General features: G+C 49.3%; 1 protein-coding gene across 3 annotated transcripts in view; it reads right to left on the bottom strand.

Annotated features, from left to right (window-relative positions):
• The window catches only part of TRAF3IP1 (TRAF3 interacting protein 1), a 106,961-nt gene that overhangs the window by 38,617 nt on the left and 49,282 nt on the right, over positions 1–19,062 (bottom strand). For all 3 annotated transcript variants that reach the window (XM_036768779.1, XM_036768778.1, XM_036768777.1), the window contains 3 exons: positions 18,351–18,474; positions 18,084–18,120; positions 14,695–14,771 (listed from right to left, as the gene is read on the bottom strand). In XM_036768779.1, the coding sequence (XP_036624674.1) occupies positions 14,695–14,771; positions 18,084–18,120; positions 18,351–18,474 (238 nt within the window). The remainder of the gene's footprint in view (positions 1–14,694; positions 14,772–18,083; positions 18,121–18,350; positions 18,475–19,062) is intronic.

Raw genomic sequence — 19,062 nt, 5'->3', positions numbered from 1 at the left:
AGTTTCCTCAGGGTGTCAACACTTCGGTCTTAGAAAATAATGTTCAGGGGTAAAATCGGGTTTGGTCTTCTGCACTGACCAGCCCAGTAATGGGTAGCAGGATACAACATTCATTCATCCGTCCAATCAAGGCGGGGAGAGTGCTGGACTCTGGAAGGAGGCAATCAGGGTTCAAATTATGCCTCAGACATTCCAAGCTGTATGGTCATGTAAGAGTATTCAGGCCATGGACCGACAGTTGGAAAGGACTTAGTGGTCATCCAGTTCAACCTCTTCATTTGATCACTGAGGCCAGACAAGTGAGGTGAGGAGGGTCCAGAACTGGCTCGACAAAACTTAGAGCCTCAGTTTCCTTATCTGCAAAACAGAGGCAGCCACACACGCAGTCCGGACCTTGCAAGGTTGTTGTGGGGAAAGAGCCCGTTGTGATTCCCAGCTTGGCCTGTGCTCAGTCTGTCTGCCAGGGCTGCCTTTTGTTCAAAGCTCTGAGCAGCCAGCCAGGATGAGACCAGCAGGTGCACAGCAAGAGAGGGCAGGGGTGAGTCACTGGAGACGGGTGAAGTGAATCTGACGTTCATGGACAGCTCTCCCCAAGTGTCCTCTTGGTGACCGGCAGTTAGGGACAGCTGGGGCCACAGACGTTCCTCCTCTCCCTGGCCCTTCCTTCCTAGAGGCTGGCTCTCGTGGTTCCCAAAAGTAGCCCAGCAAGGGCAGGGGCTTCTTGGAGATTCCAGCATCTGCTTTATCTGGGCTCCCAGTGGGGTTTCCCTAAGCCTGTCTCAGGGGCTGGGAGATTTGGCCACTTGGGTCCTTGGGTTAAGGAGCCAAGAGCTGTGAGGGTCTCAGAACAACTCTCTCCTCAGTCTATGAAGTGGGAGCTAGCAGGGCCCTAGTTATCATGATGTTCAGCTTCCCCAGGGCCTTCCCTTCACCCTATACTCCACTCCAGGAAGCAGACTGGCCCCTGGCAATGTTTCTTTCTCCTTCCCCCACCAAAGCTGACTTTACATGTGGAAAGCAAGGTACTCAAAGTGGGAACATTTAAAGGAAGTCTTCCCTATTTCAAAGACAAAAAAAACTAGAATAAGAAACCACTAAAAGTGATGTGAGGCCATGTGTGATTAGATCACCCAATGAATGGTACAGATCGTAAGTGCTTGAGTGAGTTCGATCGATGGCCACAGAATGGGTAAAGGATGGCATAAACCTTGGATCTGGCCCTAAGAAAGGACAAAAAAGAGGAGGGAATCCAAGTCGGTTCATCTTTCCCCTCTCGGATTCCATTCCTGGCTCCTGTGAGTTTACAGCATCTACCGGGGCATCCACTCCAATCCTTTGTTTCAGGGCCAGGGACTCAGATTGCTCCTGAAGGACGTTGGCATTGTGTCTGAAATCTTCAGTGGGGACTCAGGAACACTCTTTGAAAATGGATCTTAGCACTTCCTAATTCTCAGTAAAAAAAGATAAAAAGCTCGTATCTAACCTAAACTCTAGGCCCTTCCCAGTTAGCTCCGCTCCTCCCTGTCTTACCTTCAGCAAAGCCAGTAATAAAAATGTGGTCCCCCTGCTATCCTTTCATGTAGAGCTGAAGGCTGCTCCTCTGAGAGCTCCTCCCAGCCCCAGGCCCATCTTCCCTAGACCTAGATAAGTGAAGCTGCGGGGGCCGTGTTAACCTTTCTTCAGAGGGGCTGTGCCCAAAGCCCTTCATCATTGTTATCGCCCTCCTCCGGACTGGCACTTGGTCGTCCATTTCACTCGTCACTTGTGAGGCCTCGGATGGAATGCAACACTCCAATAAAGCCCTAATTGATGCTACCTCTAGGAGATGGAGGCCCAAATCAAGTGTTGTGACATCCTTGGCTATCTACAGCTATCCCCAGGGGAAACACAAAATCCTCAGCAAATGCTTCAAAGAAACGGAGATAAAATCCAATTTTAACAAGTCCCATCCTAACTCACAGCTCCCAATGACTTCATGGTCAAGAGGGATGAAAAAGATCTTGGGATCATAGATTTTGAGCTGGAAGAGCCATTGGAGGGAGTCCAGTCCAAGCCCCTCATCTTAGAGATGAGGCCAAGGCCCCCAGATGTGCGATGAGCTGCCCAAGATCACACAGGACGCTTTGAGAACTGATGCCCAGGGGCCAAGCTCAGGCCAGCTGACTCGAATCCCAGGCCTCCTTTGGCCTCCCACTGAACAGCCCCAGCCAGCCCTTCTGACTGATGTAAAGAGGCCACACTGTTGGAAATGGAAACCCCATCAATCGACACTTTTCCAAGTTCCTAATTCATGCAGTAGGTCCTTCTGGAGCAGCGCTCCCAAGATGTACATTTGTAGCAGGTTAAATAGTCTCAGAATTGGAGATGTTTTCTAAATGCTTAATTTGCAATTTAGTGATTAAGGAGTTACAAATTGCCTTGGGGGCATGGAGGGAGGGGGGAAGACTGCAATGAAGGATTGTTGGCAATGCTAAGAGTGCCCAAACCCAGGAAGCTCTTGTTGGGCAGTTGTCATGAGGCTGAGAAGGTGACTGGGCATAGCCGCCCAGCAGATTCCAGTGAAGTGGCAGGCAACCCACTGTCTAAGACATTCAATAGAGCAGGAGCCACGAAGACCTAGGAGAGACTTTGAAACATGTGCAAGGGAATGGAGAAATGGGAGGTTGGCCTGTAGATCCGCTGTAAAGTGCTTCGATCTGCTCTGAGGACCAGCCCCTCCTGGCCACCATCCGCACGGGTTTGTCCTGGCCCTGTCCTTCAATGGCTGGCTAGGATTTCTCAGGTGTGGGGAAAGTCAGACAAGAGTCTCACCTACTAAGGGAGTTCAGTGATGGACAACACTTAAACTTCTCTCACATGCCTGATGGCTGGCTCTTCATGCTATGAGGCAGTGTGGTGCAGGGGAAAGAGAGCCAGCCGTGTCACCAGGAAAAGAAGGGGTCAAGCCCTGCCTCTGACCCAGACTAGCTCTGTGACCCAGGCCAAGTCGCCTGCCCTCTCAGTGCTCTAGTCAACTTTCCAAGGCTCTAAGTCACAAAGAAGGTGCTGGCCTGCACCTCACCTGGGAGTTTGGGTACCAATGACAAAACAAGACCAGTCCCTGGCTTTGTCTTTAAGCACCTCAGAAGCTTCGTGCCTGGGTGTGACAAAGAAAGACTTTCTTCAAGAAGAAAGTCTGGGAGAGCAGCCATGGCAAACACCCTCTGACATCATGAAACATGAAGAAAGGGCCCCCTGGGGACAGAGGTGACAGTGAGAACAGCCATTTCAGGTCACAGATGCTGAAGGAATGGTCAGCATCAATCTCAAATTAGAAGACAGGGTGAAGATGGGAAGACACTGAGGACAATTACAGCAGCTCCAAATGGATTTATCTAAATAAACTACTTAATAAAATCAAAAGAAGGACTTTGATGTTACCATTCTTGGAGAAGTAAAATTATGCATAGCTGACTTGTCAAATGAGGATGCCCAAAGAGCCCTGGCATCACCTGAATGTAACATACTTGGAAAAGAGGGAAACGTGGCAGGCAGAGAAAGTCGACACTCCTGTAGAGGACAGATTCACCTTCAAAACACTGTGGAGGATGATGGCTGGTTGGGGCCACTGTCACCTCACTGTAGCCAGAATGGACTTTGTTTTCTTTGAATGACTCAGCTTGCCTCGTTGAGCTTCCCTGGACGCTTGCTCTTCCGGGGCAGGACCAGAGCTTCCTGTGTGATGAGTCGTGGGGCTGGCTGAGGGGAGGTGTGTTAACATGGTCTACGCTAAGGGGAGGGGCCAAGTCAAGAACCAATCGGCCCTGGTCGTTCAGGCGGCGCTTGATGATGTCAAAAACTCTATAAGAGGGGAGAGGACAGCTTGAAGATCCTCCTTTCCTTTTCCGGTTGGAGCCAGAGACACCTACAGCCGAAGCTGAGCTGCCGGTAGCAGAGCTGACTAGAGGCTAGTAGGTAATCTTCTTACCGTAGAGGGGAAGCATGTATACGATTTTGCCTTATACCATCTCGCTTCTCTGTGGCCTCCTAGTTACCCTTGTAAGGCGGACTTATTGGGCCTGGAAGCTTTTGATGAAAATATCAAAATGGGGACGCTGGTTTGTGGGCTTGTTATTGTGGAGTGTAAATACATGCTTTAGTTCTCCTGCCTTCTGCCTAGAGAATTCCTTATATCTTGCGGTTCCGGACCTTTTAGGCACATATGAGATTCTCTTTGAAATCATAAATTCTGCCTTCCTAATATACTCACAAAATATCAAAAAAGAGTCAAGGAGAAAATGAGGCTGCACAGAGATGGGCAGGAGATCCCACTAAGTTAGAACACTTCTAGAGCACTTGTAGGTGAAACAGGAAAGGCAACTGAGAAATGCAAAGGGGACCAGATCTGCTGCAGCTTCCACAGTGACCTCTTCTCATCAGCTCTCATGGCTGACCCGCCACGTCTAGACTCTACCATTTCAGTACGCAACTGTGAGGAGGCACTGTTGGCCCATAAGAAAGTCAGTAAGAGTGGCTGACAGAAAATCTGACCTGAGGTGACTCCATTTCTGAGACTCTCCCAAAGGACAGAAAAGAATCCAGATGGTAAAGCAGACTTCAGCTTACAGAGAGATGATCATGAAGATGGCCCAGATAGTCCTCTTCTCTTATCTCTATAAAACCTTCACATTATCTCATTAGACACGCTCGGCTAAGCGTGTCCTTCACAGGTACAAGAACGGGCCGTTTTCTAGACTCTGACGCACTTTTTGTTGGACTTTCTTGCTTTCATTTCCTCCAGCTCTTTATTCCTTTATCATTAAATATTTAAGTGGCCATTGTGCATCATAGTTCATATCAAATACAGCGGCCTCCAAACGTGTCTTTTCTTTTTTAAAAATTAACTGAGCAAACCTTCTCTTCTTGCACTCATGTCCTGAGACCCTCCGCCATGCTCCCAGCCGAAAATAGCCTCTCCTCCCTTCTTCCTATCATTATACTGATACTACCTTACGTTGGCCACTGATTCTCAGGAACCCGGAAGCTTCCTGTGGGCAAGGGTTTTACCCTATTCCAGCCTACCATGGGGCCTGGCATACAGCAAGCACTTCATAAGATGACTGCTGAAACAATCGGAACATGATATGCTCCTTTTGTACCATGTGGCGACAGCTTCCTCCATTTTTAACCAGGTGTGGGTACACCGCAACTCTGAATTCTCTCTAGATTGGTTTTGATGCTTTTTTTTTTATTTTGAAAACATATGCAACAGCAGACACTTTAAGAAGAAAGACAGGAAATACAAGTTCCTGGCTATTGTGTCTGGTGGTCTAGCCCACAATCCTCTAGTATCCCCGCTGCTTAGCTACAACACTCACGTGCAGTGCTAGGCAATGGGAGAGAGCCAATGGTAAAAAGGGAAAATCCCGCCCTCAAGAGGCTTCCAGGCCAGTCAGGGGAAAGGATAAACATAGTGTTGCCACAGTCAACATGCCTGTGCTCTTCTGTAGAGCTGGGTACTTGCTAATGAGGATTCCCAAGGTAAGCAGGTAGACCAAGTCCAAGGCATGATGCCTGCCCCTCATGCTCTCCCCCACCTCAGGAAATCCTAGCTATTCTTCAAGACCCAGCTCATACCTCCAGGAAGTCTGCCCTGCCCTGCCTTCTCCTGGGAGTTCTCAGAGCACCCTTTCACGCACTCAACAATATCGAATGTTACTGGCAGTACCTATGGGTATCTTACCAACCTGACTAGAGACTTCCTGAAAAATGGGACTAAGATTTATTTGTAGTTACATCCCCCTCAGGACCTTGCACAACATTTCACATATAATGGTGAACTCACGCCTCTGTGGAGCTCCCAGGGCTGTCCTGATGGCCCACCACATCTAGGGAGGCTCCAGTCAGGCTTCACTTTCCTCTCTGGCTGTCTTCACCCCAGAGGCCCTGCCCCTGCACACATACCCTGCCTTGTCACCCCCTTTTCAGTTTTAGAACCAAGATCAAATAATTGCCATGGCTACTCTGCTATGATTCCATTCGTCTCTCTACCTTTCCAAGCCAAAATATTCTCCTGCCCACCTTCGTTTCCCTTCTCTGCCACAGCAGCCCACTCCCCCAAAGACATATTTTACACAGTTTCTGAACAATTCTTTACCCTGTGCCTCTCTACTGTCCTTTGGGGGGTCCTCAACTGGAATTCTTAAGAGGGGTCTTTGTTTCAGGGAGGAACTGGGGAAGGGGCCAACCAAAGCCCTAGACAATTTCCTAAAGGTAACACCGCCCCCTCTTTCTGGCCTGGTTACCTCCAGGCCCAGCTCCCTGTCCCAGTCACTAGGGCCTGGATTTATGAAATGAGACAGGATGCTGGCCACAGACTTTCTCTTTGTTCCACAGTACCTGCTACTGTGGTATCAGCAGCACAAATAACATTTATGTACACCTCAAGATTTCAATCTGATGCCTAGTGTGCCAAAACCAGCCTGAGATTGAACTGAGAAAAGCCAACTGAAGCAAACAGCCAGGCCAGCAGCAGAAAGGCTGAAGGCATCACTTTGTGTTTCATATATAATGTATATCTCTAATACTTCACTTGAGCATCTGAATATGTGATGTATGGCCCCCATAAAGAAATACGGCTATTAGAAATCAAAATGTGCTTGAACTTTTATAGAAATGAATTATTTATGAAAGACAATCTTTACTCATGAGGACAAAAATAATTCAGTGAAGAGGGCTTCAGGAATTAACCAATGGTTGAAAAATATTCACTAAGCACTTACTTGGTGCCAACGAAGTCCTGAACTAAGTACCAGCAGTACAGACACAGATATGAAATATCCCCTGCCTTCAATGGCGGATCCCACCTTTGAGGGCCTGGGGGCCAGAGACAATGAGTCCATGGGATGCTGAGCTGAGTCACGGTGCAGTGACTGACCTACTCCTTCCAGAAGAGCAAGGGATAGAAATGCCTCAGTGAGAACGTCTCTCGTTAGGCCTCCGCTATTGCATGTAACCACTGAAATCCATGGAGGAAGGAGACCAGAGTCACCAGACTAAAAGGGCCAAAGTGCAACCGTGTAACCGCACAGCCAGCTTTTAAACTGACCTGTTCCCAATGGCCACCGGTGCGTAGCCAGGAGTACTTTTCTATATCTTTCTAGCCTCAACATTTCACTGCCCCAGTTAAGCCCATTTTCCCTTTCTCTCCTGGCTGGTTCGATCAGACCCCTCACTGTGTCATAGATTCAGTGCTGAAGGGGACCGAAGACATCATCAAATCCAACTCCCTTCTATCTGAAAAGGAGAAAATGGAGGTGCAGGGAGGCTTGGTGCCCAGGCAGTGGGCAGGACTGGAGCCCAGGTCCTCCTTCCACTGTGCACCCATCTACTGACTGACCACATGCAGTGTGTGCAGGGTCTGAACTGTCCTATGTGTCCTTTTGGATCTGTAGCAAAGTCTAAACAGTGATGCTTCCATTCTCTCAAGCAGGGGACAAGTTAGCAAAGGACCAGTAACCAATGGATACCAAAGAGCACAGCAACTCCACCTCTCCAAGGTTGGCCTGGGTGGGTGTGGCCAGAGAAGGGAAGAGGACAAATGAGGTGGGAAGAGGAAAGGGAGGGGGAGGGGTCAGGACACTGCCTGTCCCATGTCCCATCCCCTTCCCCCTCCGTAAAGCAGTCTCTTCTTCAGCTTAAATACCCCAGGGCTTTGCCTCTACCCTCAGCCATTTCCAATTCTTAAATCATTTCCATTGCTTGCCATTGGCCCATCTCCATATTCTCCACAGCTGTCAAGTCACATAGGCTCCAATTTGACCCAATTACTTGATTGATATAGAAGGAGTCAATGCTAGAGCCAGGGAGAGAATGACTGATTTCCAGTTGCTTGCGTTGACAGATCTCAGAATCAATAGGTTGTTGCCTCCTGCTGTGCTGGTACCTGCCGAGGCCTAGCTCTTTCTTTGCTCCTGGTCAGTCATTCCCTGAACTCTATTTCTGTGCTTACCTCTGGGCCCTTCCTGCACATTTCTCTAGGCACCATCATTCTTTTTGTTCCTGTCTACTTGAGTTTCAAAATTTCAATGTGAAAAAAAATGTTGTACTATGTTTAATATATTTTTACATTTTTCCTCTTATTTTCACTTACAGTTAAGGATAAATGTGCACAATCACTTATACTATGACACGGAATAAAGTAAGGAGAACCTGGAGGAGGTGACAAGATGGCTACAATGAATGCAAACGAAAAAATCTGAAAGGAAGTTGCATCCTGAGAAATCATAAGGCCGGGGGCAGCTAGGTGGCGCAGTGAGCAGAGCACTGGCCCTGGAGTCAGGAGGACCTGAGTTCAAATCCGGCCTCAGACACTTGACACACTTACTAGCTGTGTGACCTTGGGCAAGTCACTTAACCCCAATTGCTCTGCCTTCCCCCCTCCAAAGAAAACGAAATCATAAGGATGACTCAGCCCCTAAGAGCAGATAGAGAGACACACACCTGCCTCATCTCCTCCCCTCTCTGCAGCGAGGCCTACAGGGGCAGAGAACAGCATGCACGGCCCAAGGTGGTCAGTGTGTGGGTGTGTGGATATATGTGTGTGTGTGGATGTGTGTGTATACTCATATGGCCAAGCGGTAGGAATCCAACCTCCCACCTAGACTGCATAGACAAGTATAAAGAACAGAAGCCAGGCCATTCACTAAGGAAGGAGGCAGAACAGACCTGACAGGTCTAGCAGGACAGGCCTGAGGCCTATCATATCAAAAGGGAGTGAAAAGATCAAGCTGGAAGCCTAAGACCACTGCAGACTAAATTGATTTACCTGGAAACCCAGGAAACTGCAGGGGCCTCAGAGTGAAGTGGAGCAGCAGGTGAGAGGTCTAGTGACCAGGGCCCCTTTCCACCCAACACAGCTCGTGGGGCTGGTGGAAGAATGTGATCAAGAGTTTGGGAAACATGGCTGCACAATGTTGTAGAGATGGGGAATTTCTACTCCCTAGATATTGGCTAGGACTCTGTGCAGAATACAAGAGCAGATAGATTTGTGACTAGCCCTGAAGAGAATCATCCTTCCCAAGCTGGAGAAAGCAAGAGGGTAACTGCTGCTATTCTGAGTCTGACTACGACAGAGAGGGAAGGCCCCCTGGAGGAGCGGAGATAGCATGGCCCATGAGGGACGATGGATGTCACGGAGAAGAGGGGACTGCCCCAAGGGACTGGTGCGTCTGCTTCGGAAACTCACTGAACAAACCAAACTGATCTAGACGGTGAAACTTCCCCCATCTCAGAATGAACACTCAATTGCCCAGTCCTAAGAAAACAGCCCCAGGAGAACCCCCACTAAAAAGAGTGTGTGGGGCAGAGGACCGGTGATGCTCAGCAAAAGAGGACAAGCCAAGAAGAGATGAGAGCCCTGTCCAGGCATCAGGTGATGCTGATGGGTGAGAACAAACCTCTGTGAGTCTCAGTTTCCGCATCTGTAAAATGGTGACAGCTCCTCCCAGAGTCACTGTAAAGCTCCAACGAGGAAGCCCAGGAATCCAGCCATCAGTCGGCCCACAAGTGTTTCCAAAGGCTTCTGAGGAGACGGTCACAGCAGCTCACAGCCCCCATGAAGTTAGTTATCAGGCCCCCCAGGGGCACAGGAAAAACTGGGAGACCTAAGTGCCAAGCACCACTGGGGATCTCTGGGACATGCTGGAGAGGGACAAGAGGGGCAGGCAGGCGGCGTCATGATGACAGGAACGACGCACATTTATGGAGCATTTAAAGATTTACAAAGTGCTTTACAAATATGATCTCCATTTTACAGATGAGGAAACTGACTTGTCCCAGGCCAAAGAGCTGGTAAAGCACACGTGGCAACACTTGAACTCGGGTCTCCCTGAAGTCCAGCCTTTCGTCCACTGCACCAATAGCTGCCTCTGTAACTTGCAGACAAATGGAGGTGGTAAAAATCTAGAATATATTATTAAAGGATAATTATCCATGAGAATTTAGAAAGTGAAATGGAGATTCTGGAAAGGTGGCAGGGTGTCCGGATGTCAGACCAGGAGAAGGACCTAGCACAACATATCTAGATTTCAGCAAAGCGTTTATTTGTTTGGAGACAAAATGGGAAGAGGTGGGCTAGACTGTAATCCAGGTGAGCTCATTCTGAACTAGCTGAAGATCTAGGCCCCCAAAGGAATCATTAATGGGCCAATGTCAACTCTAAAAGTTCTGGTGGGAAGCCCCATGTATCCTCGTTCCTGAGCTACTCGGCACTTCTCATCAATGAAAACACTTTCACAGAAGGCACAGAGCCAAGCCTGTCAAAGGTGTGTATGAAGATGCTGGAGGGGAAGAAACACCCTTGTTGACACCCTGGGACTCACAAGGCTCAAGAGGCCAGAATAACCAAATGAACAAAAATGCAGTCTGAGTGGAACAAATCTGGTCTTTCCCCGGGCTTCCAAAAGTCTGATTTGCTAGTGGTGGGTCATGTAGGTGCGGGTGGTGTGGGTGCGGATGGCCAGTGGCTCCTGTGTGGGTTCTGGGTGGCTACAATCTCAGCAGTAGATGACAAGTTAATGTCACTGGGTCATGCCCTAAATATAGGAGGTGATCATCACTCACTGACCTGGGCCCTGATCAGGCCAAATCTGGAGTCCCAGGTTTAGTTACAGGAATTACATTGGAGGACAATGAAAACCTGAGAGCTATGGGTCTAGGATGCCAAAGGACCTTAAAATCATGCCATTCAAGGATGAACTAAAGGAATTTAAGATGTTTACCCAAAAGAGAGGACTTTTTTTTGGTGGGAAGGGGGCAATTTCTAGTCTTCATATATTTGAAAGATTATTACTTAGAAGAAGGATGAAATTTGTTTTCTTTGGCCCCAAATCAAGGACTATAAAAAATGTGTCATGCTATAGAAGGGAAGATTGAGGCTGAACACCTTGAAAAATTCCCCAGAAATCTGAGCTGTCTCGAAGTGGAATGGATGGTGAGGCTGGGCATGGTCACTTGTCAGGGATGTCACTGAGGGGCTTCTGGTTGGGCTGAAGGATGGACTAAACAGTAAAGCCCTTGAAAGTCCCCTGTGAGCCTGGGAACCCCTGACTCCCAAGAAGGTCCCTTACAATGACTTGGGGAATATGGCAGCATTCCTCCCGTTAACAACGTTTTTTAAAACTGCATATTGTAAAGAGAAGAGAGAAGCCTGATTTGAGGGTTGTGATCCATTTCAGTAAAGCCCTGAGCTATTCCTGGCAGATAGAGCCGTTTCTCATAGTTCGATACTACCTTCACATGCTGAGAAAGAGTTTTCCTCTGGTATCCTCCTGGGCCGGACTGTCTACAGTAGCTAATTTGGAAGCCCCTCATGGCTCCAGAGACCATGAAAGCAGTGTGGCTGATGGACATCTGGCCAGCCTGGGGGGGCGGTGCAGCACCCATCTGCATGAAGGGTCACTTGTCCTCCCTGAAACAAGACAGTCTCCGGCCTCCTCTGAGCCAAGCATTCCGAAGGCATTTGAAGGGTCTTTCTTTTTTTAAACACAGCCCAGCAACTCACAAGCAAATAGAGGGAAGGCATTTCTGATGCCCTTCCCTTGGTTCTGGGCTTCACTGATTCTGCCAGAAGCTTTACTGGAGGGGGTACCAGTACCAGGCAAGATGCCTAGCAAAGTCCTGTCCAAAAGAGCTCAGGACCAGAGTGAGGGTCACCCAGGGTTTGGGAGAGGTGCTCTGAGAGTGGTTCAACAGTGACCCCTCGTGGTAAGACTGAGGAACAGCGACTGGGGAAACGAGAGCCTTCCCGGCTCCAATTCTAAGCATCCAAGGAGCCTGACTTTTTTTGAGGGGGCAGGGGGGCGGGAAGGGGAGAAGAACAGGGGAGAAGAGTAACTATAGACCTGTTATGTCATTAGTAAGGATTTAGCCACCACTGCAGGGGGGCAATTCATCCTCGTCCTCACCACTAGCATTTAGAGGACACTACAAAGTTTTCAAAGGCCTTTACAATTACCACCTTATTTGATCCTGCAAAGAGCCCTGAGAGGAAGGTGCTATTAATTTGCCCAGGGTCACACAGCAAGTGTCTGAGGCCGAATTTGAACCTGGGCCTGGAGTCAGGAAGACTCCTCTTTGTGAGTTCAAATCCAGCTCCAGACACTTGCTAGCTCTGTGACCCCTACAAAGCACTCTAGTACGTTTGCCAAGAAAACCCCAAATGGGATTACAAAGTGTTGGACATGACTGAAACAACTCAACAGTGAATAACCTATTGTGTAATAGTTACAAAATTAAGAACTGCCTTATGACCTCACAGATAAAGATCAATAACAGGAAGACCTGGGTTCAAGTCACATCTCTGATACACGCCCAGTGTCTGGGTGACCCTAAGGCATGGAGTCACCCCAGAGGAGGTACCACCTGCATTGTCAGATGGAGTTTCCTTACCTGGAAGACCCCTATGCCACTGATATCAATAGGTTCCTAGTTCTCAGTTGACCCTGACCTGACCCATCCTACTCTATGTCCTGATCTCATGACTCGACGTGAGTGTGGTGGTTGGACCCTGTGCTGAACAGATTAAATTCAGGAAAGGCCTAAAGAGACAGCAGAGAACTTGCCTGCAGTGGTTGACCATCCAGACCAGCAACTAATAGGAAGTGACTCCCAAATAAACCAATTATGCAAAGTGTCTTAGGAAATCCATTAATTCTACCAAGCACAAGTGGGCATAAGAATACTAAAGAAAATCAAATGAGAGGGGAAAAAATCTGCAATTCACATTTTAGAACATAAAAGGGAAAAGAAAATTAAAGGAAACCCAAAAGAGAAAGGTGAGAAACATCCACAAGCACCTTTCTACACTGTGGTGAAAGCATCCCAAACACTGGCCTTAAGGAGCACTGGAGGCCTTTGGAGGACTGAGCCCGGGGAGCTGTCTGCTCCTCACCAGACCAAGTCTAATCCGCTGTTCTGAATGCCACAGACAGCATGCATTTCCTCTTGGAAATGAAGAGGAAATCCTCGAGCAGGATGGAGAACAAGCTTCAACCAATTTGATCCCCAATTGCTTCTGGAATGCTTTATTCAAGTGGATGAATACAAATGGAAATGGATTTTCTTCCAGTGCAACCTCAAAGACTGGCCTGGGATATACCCAGAATACAAATTGCTGCTTTCTGGACCAAACTGCTGAGTAAAAGCCAGGACTGGGGAACTTTCTAGGAGCCCACAGCGTCCCCTGCTGGCGACACAGAATGGGGAGCTTAAGCAGGGCTGGGCCTGAAGGTCTGAGGCTAATAACTGGCTGATTCAGGTCTTTAAGCCCAGAAAAGCCCCACAGGGGTAAGAGGATGCTGCGCATGTAACATGAGGTTTGTGAGTGGTGCTGGAGTCGACTTGGTCTTGCCTCCATGCGTGGGTGAGAGGGACACCTGCTCTGACTGCTTAAAAAGGTGACCTTTCAGTCAGTGTGAGAGTGGCCTCAAACCAGCCCCTGCTCACAAGTGAAAGATGCTGCTCTGCTCCCCTTGGTTTCTGGCATGCCCACACCATAGCATGCCCATGCCCCGCGTTCTGGCCCCATGGAGCTGTGCCCCTCAGAGCTGCCTTGGGGAGCCCATGGAGCCGAGAGTCACTGCCCAAAGGAGGTTTGCTTTTCAGCAGCATTTTAGAGGGAGCTTTCAGTCTGCTGGACACAAGGCCTGGACAGCAAATGTAAACCAATCTACTTAACTTCAAAGAGAGACTCATATATGGAGCCTGGAGGAATAAGCCAGTCTCCCACTGAGGGACACCCCAGCAGGCTGGACTTCTGATGGCTTCTGGAGCCCTTCAAGCTCCTGCCCCAAGACCCTAAGTCACTTAACCACCGCAGGTCCTTGGCCCCGAGGGACTCTCCGGTCTGTCTAGTTCTCAATCGCACAGTCTCTTACAAGGCAACACAAAGGAATCCACTCTACTCTGAAGTCATGTCTGGCATATTTAGTGATTATCCAAGAGACATCAAAGTGTGGCTTGACAAATCAACACATCAGGACGGAACACACAGCATGGACCCAGTGACTGAGGTGACCAGACCACTAGGCCAAGAGTTGGTTTGGCAGCCTTGGGTCACTGAAGCTTTCTGAGCTCAATCGAACCCCTTGACATCACACTGCTCCAATGATCAAACGCCAAGCGCTCCCACACCCTGGCCCTGTGGGCATCGGTTGGCCAATAGCCCCATGAGGAGGGACTCTATGTGTGGCTTCTCACACTGGGAAGCATCCACAACTTCTCACCCACAAGCACATTAGTGTGTGGCAGCCAGCCCTCATTCTATTCCATGGCAGAGATGAGCATAGCTAAGAGGAAGCAGCGATAGAGATCTTGGCCATGTCTTGCCAGAGAGGAACAGGCCCAAAGGCAAGTTACTCCGTGGTGCCAGGATCCCCAACATACCCATCAAGGTGCTCCACAAGGCTGCTGCTCCCTACAAGGATGTGGGCCAGCATGCCAAGCCCCACAGGAACAAGGGCCCCAGAAAAATCAAGGCATTTGCTCAGCCCCTAAACCCACACGTTTGGAGAAGGGAAGGCAAGTAAAAGGCCCAAGTGATAAAACACGCAGTCACGGCATGAATGTCCAGCTTTCGGACCTAGAAATGTAGGAAGGCAGGAGATTTTCCAGTCTTTGTTAAGTGCTCAGTCTTACAGCTAATGAGTACATTACCTTCTCTGTAGACTTTGGGGACTGTTGGAGTTTTTCATAATCTTTCTTGGTCTCTAAGATTTTTTTAACGAGTCCACCTGTTGAAAATCAAGTCTTATGTTGTAAGGACCATAATAATCACAAGCTGGACATTTACAAGAGTTCTGAAGTTTGCCAAGCCCTTTACATACATTATCTCGGGTATTTTTATCCACATTTTACAGCAGCAACTGGGGCTCAGAAAGTTCATGTGACTCATACACAGTCATTTAGCAAGTAAGGGTGGGAGGTGGGATTGGAACTCAGGTCTTCCTGACTCGTCCATCCTTCTCTCCATGAGGCCATGCTGGATAACTGAACTGTAAGTTCTAAATTGGATTCTTGTGCTGACAGTGGGCTAGGCCTCCCTAGAAGCAGCGCCTGGGGTAGGGGCTATCACTGCTCCCTGGACACTCCCAGGCCCTGACGTAGGCTTTCTGCTCTTCCCTGCCTGTACTCATTGGTGAGCGCCACTTCTCTGGGCTCTACTGCTACTGGTACACAGATGACTGCCAAATCCCTTAGGGGATGTCAGGGACCTCCATGGGGGAGCCAGCCAGGGGACAAAAGCCTTACCCCCTGGTGGAGAGACAAGTCCCTTGGGGACAGACGGAACCAACATGCTCCTGGATCCCCTCTAGCACTCCCAGCAAGCCCCATTACTCGGGAATGCTCCTCCTTGGAAGGTCTCAGTTATCTACGGTGGCCAGTGTATGCCAGCACCTTGTCCTTTTCTCTTTTATCTGAAATTCGGCCTGGGTACACCTTCCTCTCCTCAATGCTGGGCCTTAGACTAAGGGACTTCCACATCTGCCTCGAGGCTTCCTTGACTCCCTTTGCCTCAGTTTCCTTAAGTCCTGTGACCTCCCTCCTCCTGAATCCCATGGCAACCACAAAAAGGGACGGTCAAATACCCACTGAGTCTAAGCATTACCCACAAATGCTTTGTTTCCTAATTAAAAACAGCCAGTCCTCTGACCCTAAGCTCCTTACATTCTACCCCTCCAGATGCCTCCTTCCTCCAACCTGATTCTTCACCCTCCCCCACTGTCAGCTCCCATGAGTATAACTGGGATCTCTGTGGCAATGACTCCCAGACCCCTAGAGCCAACCTCAGTGTCTCTCAAAGCTTCAATCCTGCACGACTGAATAGTGAGGAACGAGCACTTCTGCTGCACCTACTAAGCGCTGCACAGATGTCATCTCCTTTGTTCCTCACAGCCCTGGGGCAGAGGTTACATTAAGATCCCCATATTATAGCTGAGGGCCCACAGGGAATGTCAAAGTCTGATGCTTGATTTGAACTCGGGGCTTTCTTCCTGACTCCAGGCTGGGCGCTGTGGTGCCCCTAGCAGCTTCCCTTCCATCTCATCTTTGTTCCTTCACTTCCTTCTGGCCTCGGCCCAGCTCCCATCAAAGTTTCTCTAATCCCCATGATAACCACATGGCCCCTTCTCCAATGCTCTTGTACTCCCCCATCTTTCAGCCTTATTTCTTTCCCCTCAGAAAGCAAGCTCTTGGAGGAGGCACCGGCTCCTTCCCTCCGTCCACCCTGCACAGGGGCAGGGACCAGGAAGGCAGCCTTCTGGCTCAGCCCAGGGCTTGGGAGGTTCTGACCAACAAGCCATTAGAGCAGCTGACTGAGTCAGAACTAAGAGGAAAAGAAAACGGAAGCGGGCCAGGGCTGCAGGAAATGGCAGCATTTTCTCTCTGCTGCCCAGAGTAGCCAGGTGCTCCTCTCTTACAGAGCAGAATAAGCTGCTTAAACACAGGGATGCTTCTCTGCTTCTGTCCTTCATTCTCAGAGCCTAGCGGAGTGCCTCACATAGAGCAGCGCTTTGTAAACTGGGGGTCACAACTCCAAATGGGGTCACACCCCCCAGTTTAAGAAGTGCTGAAGGGGTCGAGAGTAGGAACCGCTTAAGAAGCACTGGCACAGGGCAGAGCTTAATCAAATTGGGTAGGATGATTTATTTGTTCTTCCTCCAGTTCCTGACAGGGAATTGCAGAGCAGAGGCTTAATAAAGGCTCAATGAATGACAGTGGTCCACAATCGCCTTGTATGACAGGTAGGCTCTCCCATATGCCTATCATCCTCTCTTAGGGAGGGCAAACTTGACCTTCTGCTGGGAGTCTCCACATTGAATGGACAGCCTAGATTCCTGTCTTTGACCTGCCTTCCCTTATGCCTTGCTGACTGCCCTCATTGCTTTCAAAGTTTTCTCAGTTCCCAAAACTCATCCCACGGGCAGGGCCCCCATGAGGATGCTGTCCAACTATGGCCACATGCTTTGGGGTTGGGGCCACGGTGGGGGGGGTGGGCTTCCTCAACTCAAAATCTTGCACATAAAAGAACTACAATTTTAAGTAGTAAGAGCTAAGGAGACCCTGGCTCTTCCGTGTAGCTTGTTTCCCCGATTTAATGAAATATTTCATCATCATAAAACGGTAGAGCTTGAGAGGATCTCAGATATGTTGGAAAAGTCTACCACGTGTATGGCACTGTGCTGGGCTTACAAAGCCTTGTCCCAACAGGCCTCACCCCAAGGAGCTGGCCACAGGTGAGGAAGCAAAGATGATTGGGTCAGTTCCAAAGTGGGGTCAGGAACCAGAAAGCAGACTTTCTGACTCCTGGCCCAGTTTGATGCTGAAGACAACCATACACAGCGGAGAAGCAACGGGACCCAGTCAACGGGACCTGGAGTTTGGAGAAGCTCCATTCCTATCTCTGCCTCGACACTAGCTGTGACCAGGGAAAAGCCTTTATGAGCATCAGTTTCTTCATCTGTAAAAGGAGGACCATACTGTCTCCTTCACAAGGCTCTCACGTGGAACTAATGAACCAATGGAACTGGCCAGCATGAGTTCCAGGGCTACATAAATACCAGGGGTTAGCATCCTCTTCCTCAGCTCCCGGCACAAAGGTTACCCTTAAGAGAACAAATCCTGACTACTGCCAGGGACAGGACAGCCCAGAGTCATTGTGTGCCCTGACTCAGAATTCAAGGCAAAAAGAGGCCGGTAGTTTTCCTTAGGTCCTTGAAAACTGTGTATTTGTCACAATTAGAAAAACAAGCTAAGTTAGAAAACAAAAGTGAAGTGGAGGAGGGAGAGGAGAAGAAGGAAAGGAAAGGGAAGAAAGGGAGGAAGAAGACAGAGGCAGGGCAGAGGAACAGGAGGTCAGGGGGTCAGGGAGCACTGGCCGTGAAACATCAGCCGGTGAGCTTTTCTCTGTGTGTCTGGGGTTAATTAGCTTGTCTGCTTGTGTCTGATTCAGGGCCCAGGGTCTGGGCAGCATCTCACTCCTCATTTTGTCTGTTTCTTTGATAACCAGTGAAGTGAGGAAATAACGAAAGGAAGTCAGAACATACCGTGCTTCTCGTCTTCCTCCAATTCGACGGCTGGCGTCTGGACAAAAACACAAAGCATGTTAGATTTTGCTGCCTTCTGCTCACCTCACCCGTATGAGACACCCAAAGGCACAAATGCAACATTAAAAGACTTGAAAAGGAATCCCCAAGTTAGAAAAAACCTGGTCAGCCCGTGAAACATGGCATCTCAAGGAGGGACCAGGCCACGTGCCGCCAGGACAGAGGGAGGTGCAGAGAGCGGGCTCCCCAAGGCCCGGCTTCACACACCGTGTCCATTTCTGGCATCTCGGAGAGCTGGGGGGCGGCCTCCACCACAAACTGGCTGTCCTCCTCGTCGTCTGAGTTCTGGGAGTCGATAATCACGTTGGAGACCATCTTCCCACTGCCCGTCCTGAGGAAAGACAAACACCATTGCGTCGGGATTTAACGTCAGCCATTTTCTTTAAGGTATGTGAAATATCAGGAACCATGTCATTTGGGGAGGTGATTTCAATGACTCTCTACTCTAGAAAACCGCATCTGTTCCGAGTCTGGCCTCAAACTTCCATTCACACTTAGTGAGCCGCCACTGCCCTCAGCGCCCTCACCACCGTCTGCTGAGGTTTCCCCATCTGTGGACTGAGGATCACAGAAGCACCTACTTATCAGGCTGGTTGTGAAGAGAAAGGATATTTGTGAAAGGTTTCTCGAACCTTAAAGCCTTTTAGAATCTGTTTGTCTTCAAAACTCAGCAAATGCCACTTTAGACACGCCAGGTGAGACAGCAGGACGCAGGCCCGTCTGTGAGGCCGACTCGGAAATGTCCTTAGACTCAGCAGCTCACCTTAATCTCCTTGTTCCCATCATCTTATTTATTTCCCAGACAGCATCACGTCTACAGCTGGGGGGGCAGGGGGGAGGGAGGGGGGCCTGGGGTCAGGAAGATCAGAGTTCAAATGGAGCTTTAGACACTTACTGGTTGTGTGACCCTGGGAGAGTC

Source organism: Trichosurus vulpecula, chromosome 7 (assembly GCF_011100635.1).
Source record: "Trichosurus vulpecula isolate mTriVul1 chromosome 7, mTriVul1.pri, whole genome shotgun sequence".
In the NCBI taxonomy this organism is placed as follows: Eukaryota; Metazoa; Chordata; class Mammalia; order Diprotodontia; family Phalangeridae; genus Trichosurus; species Trichosurus vulpecula.
Note: the sequence above shows the minus strand (reverse complement) of the source record. Positions and strands in the feature narration are given on the sequence as shown.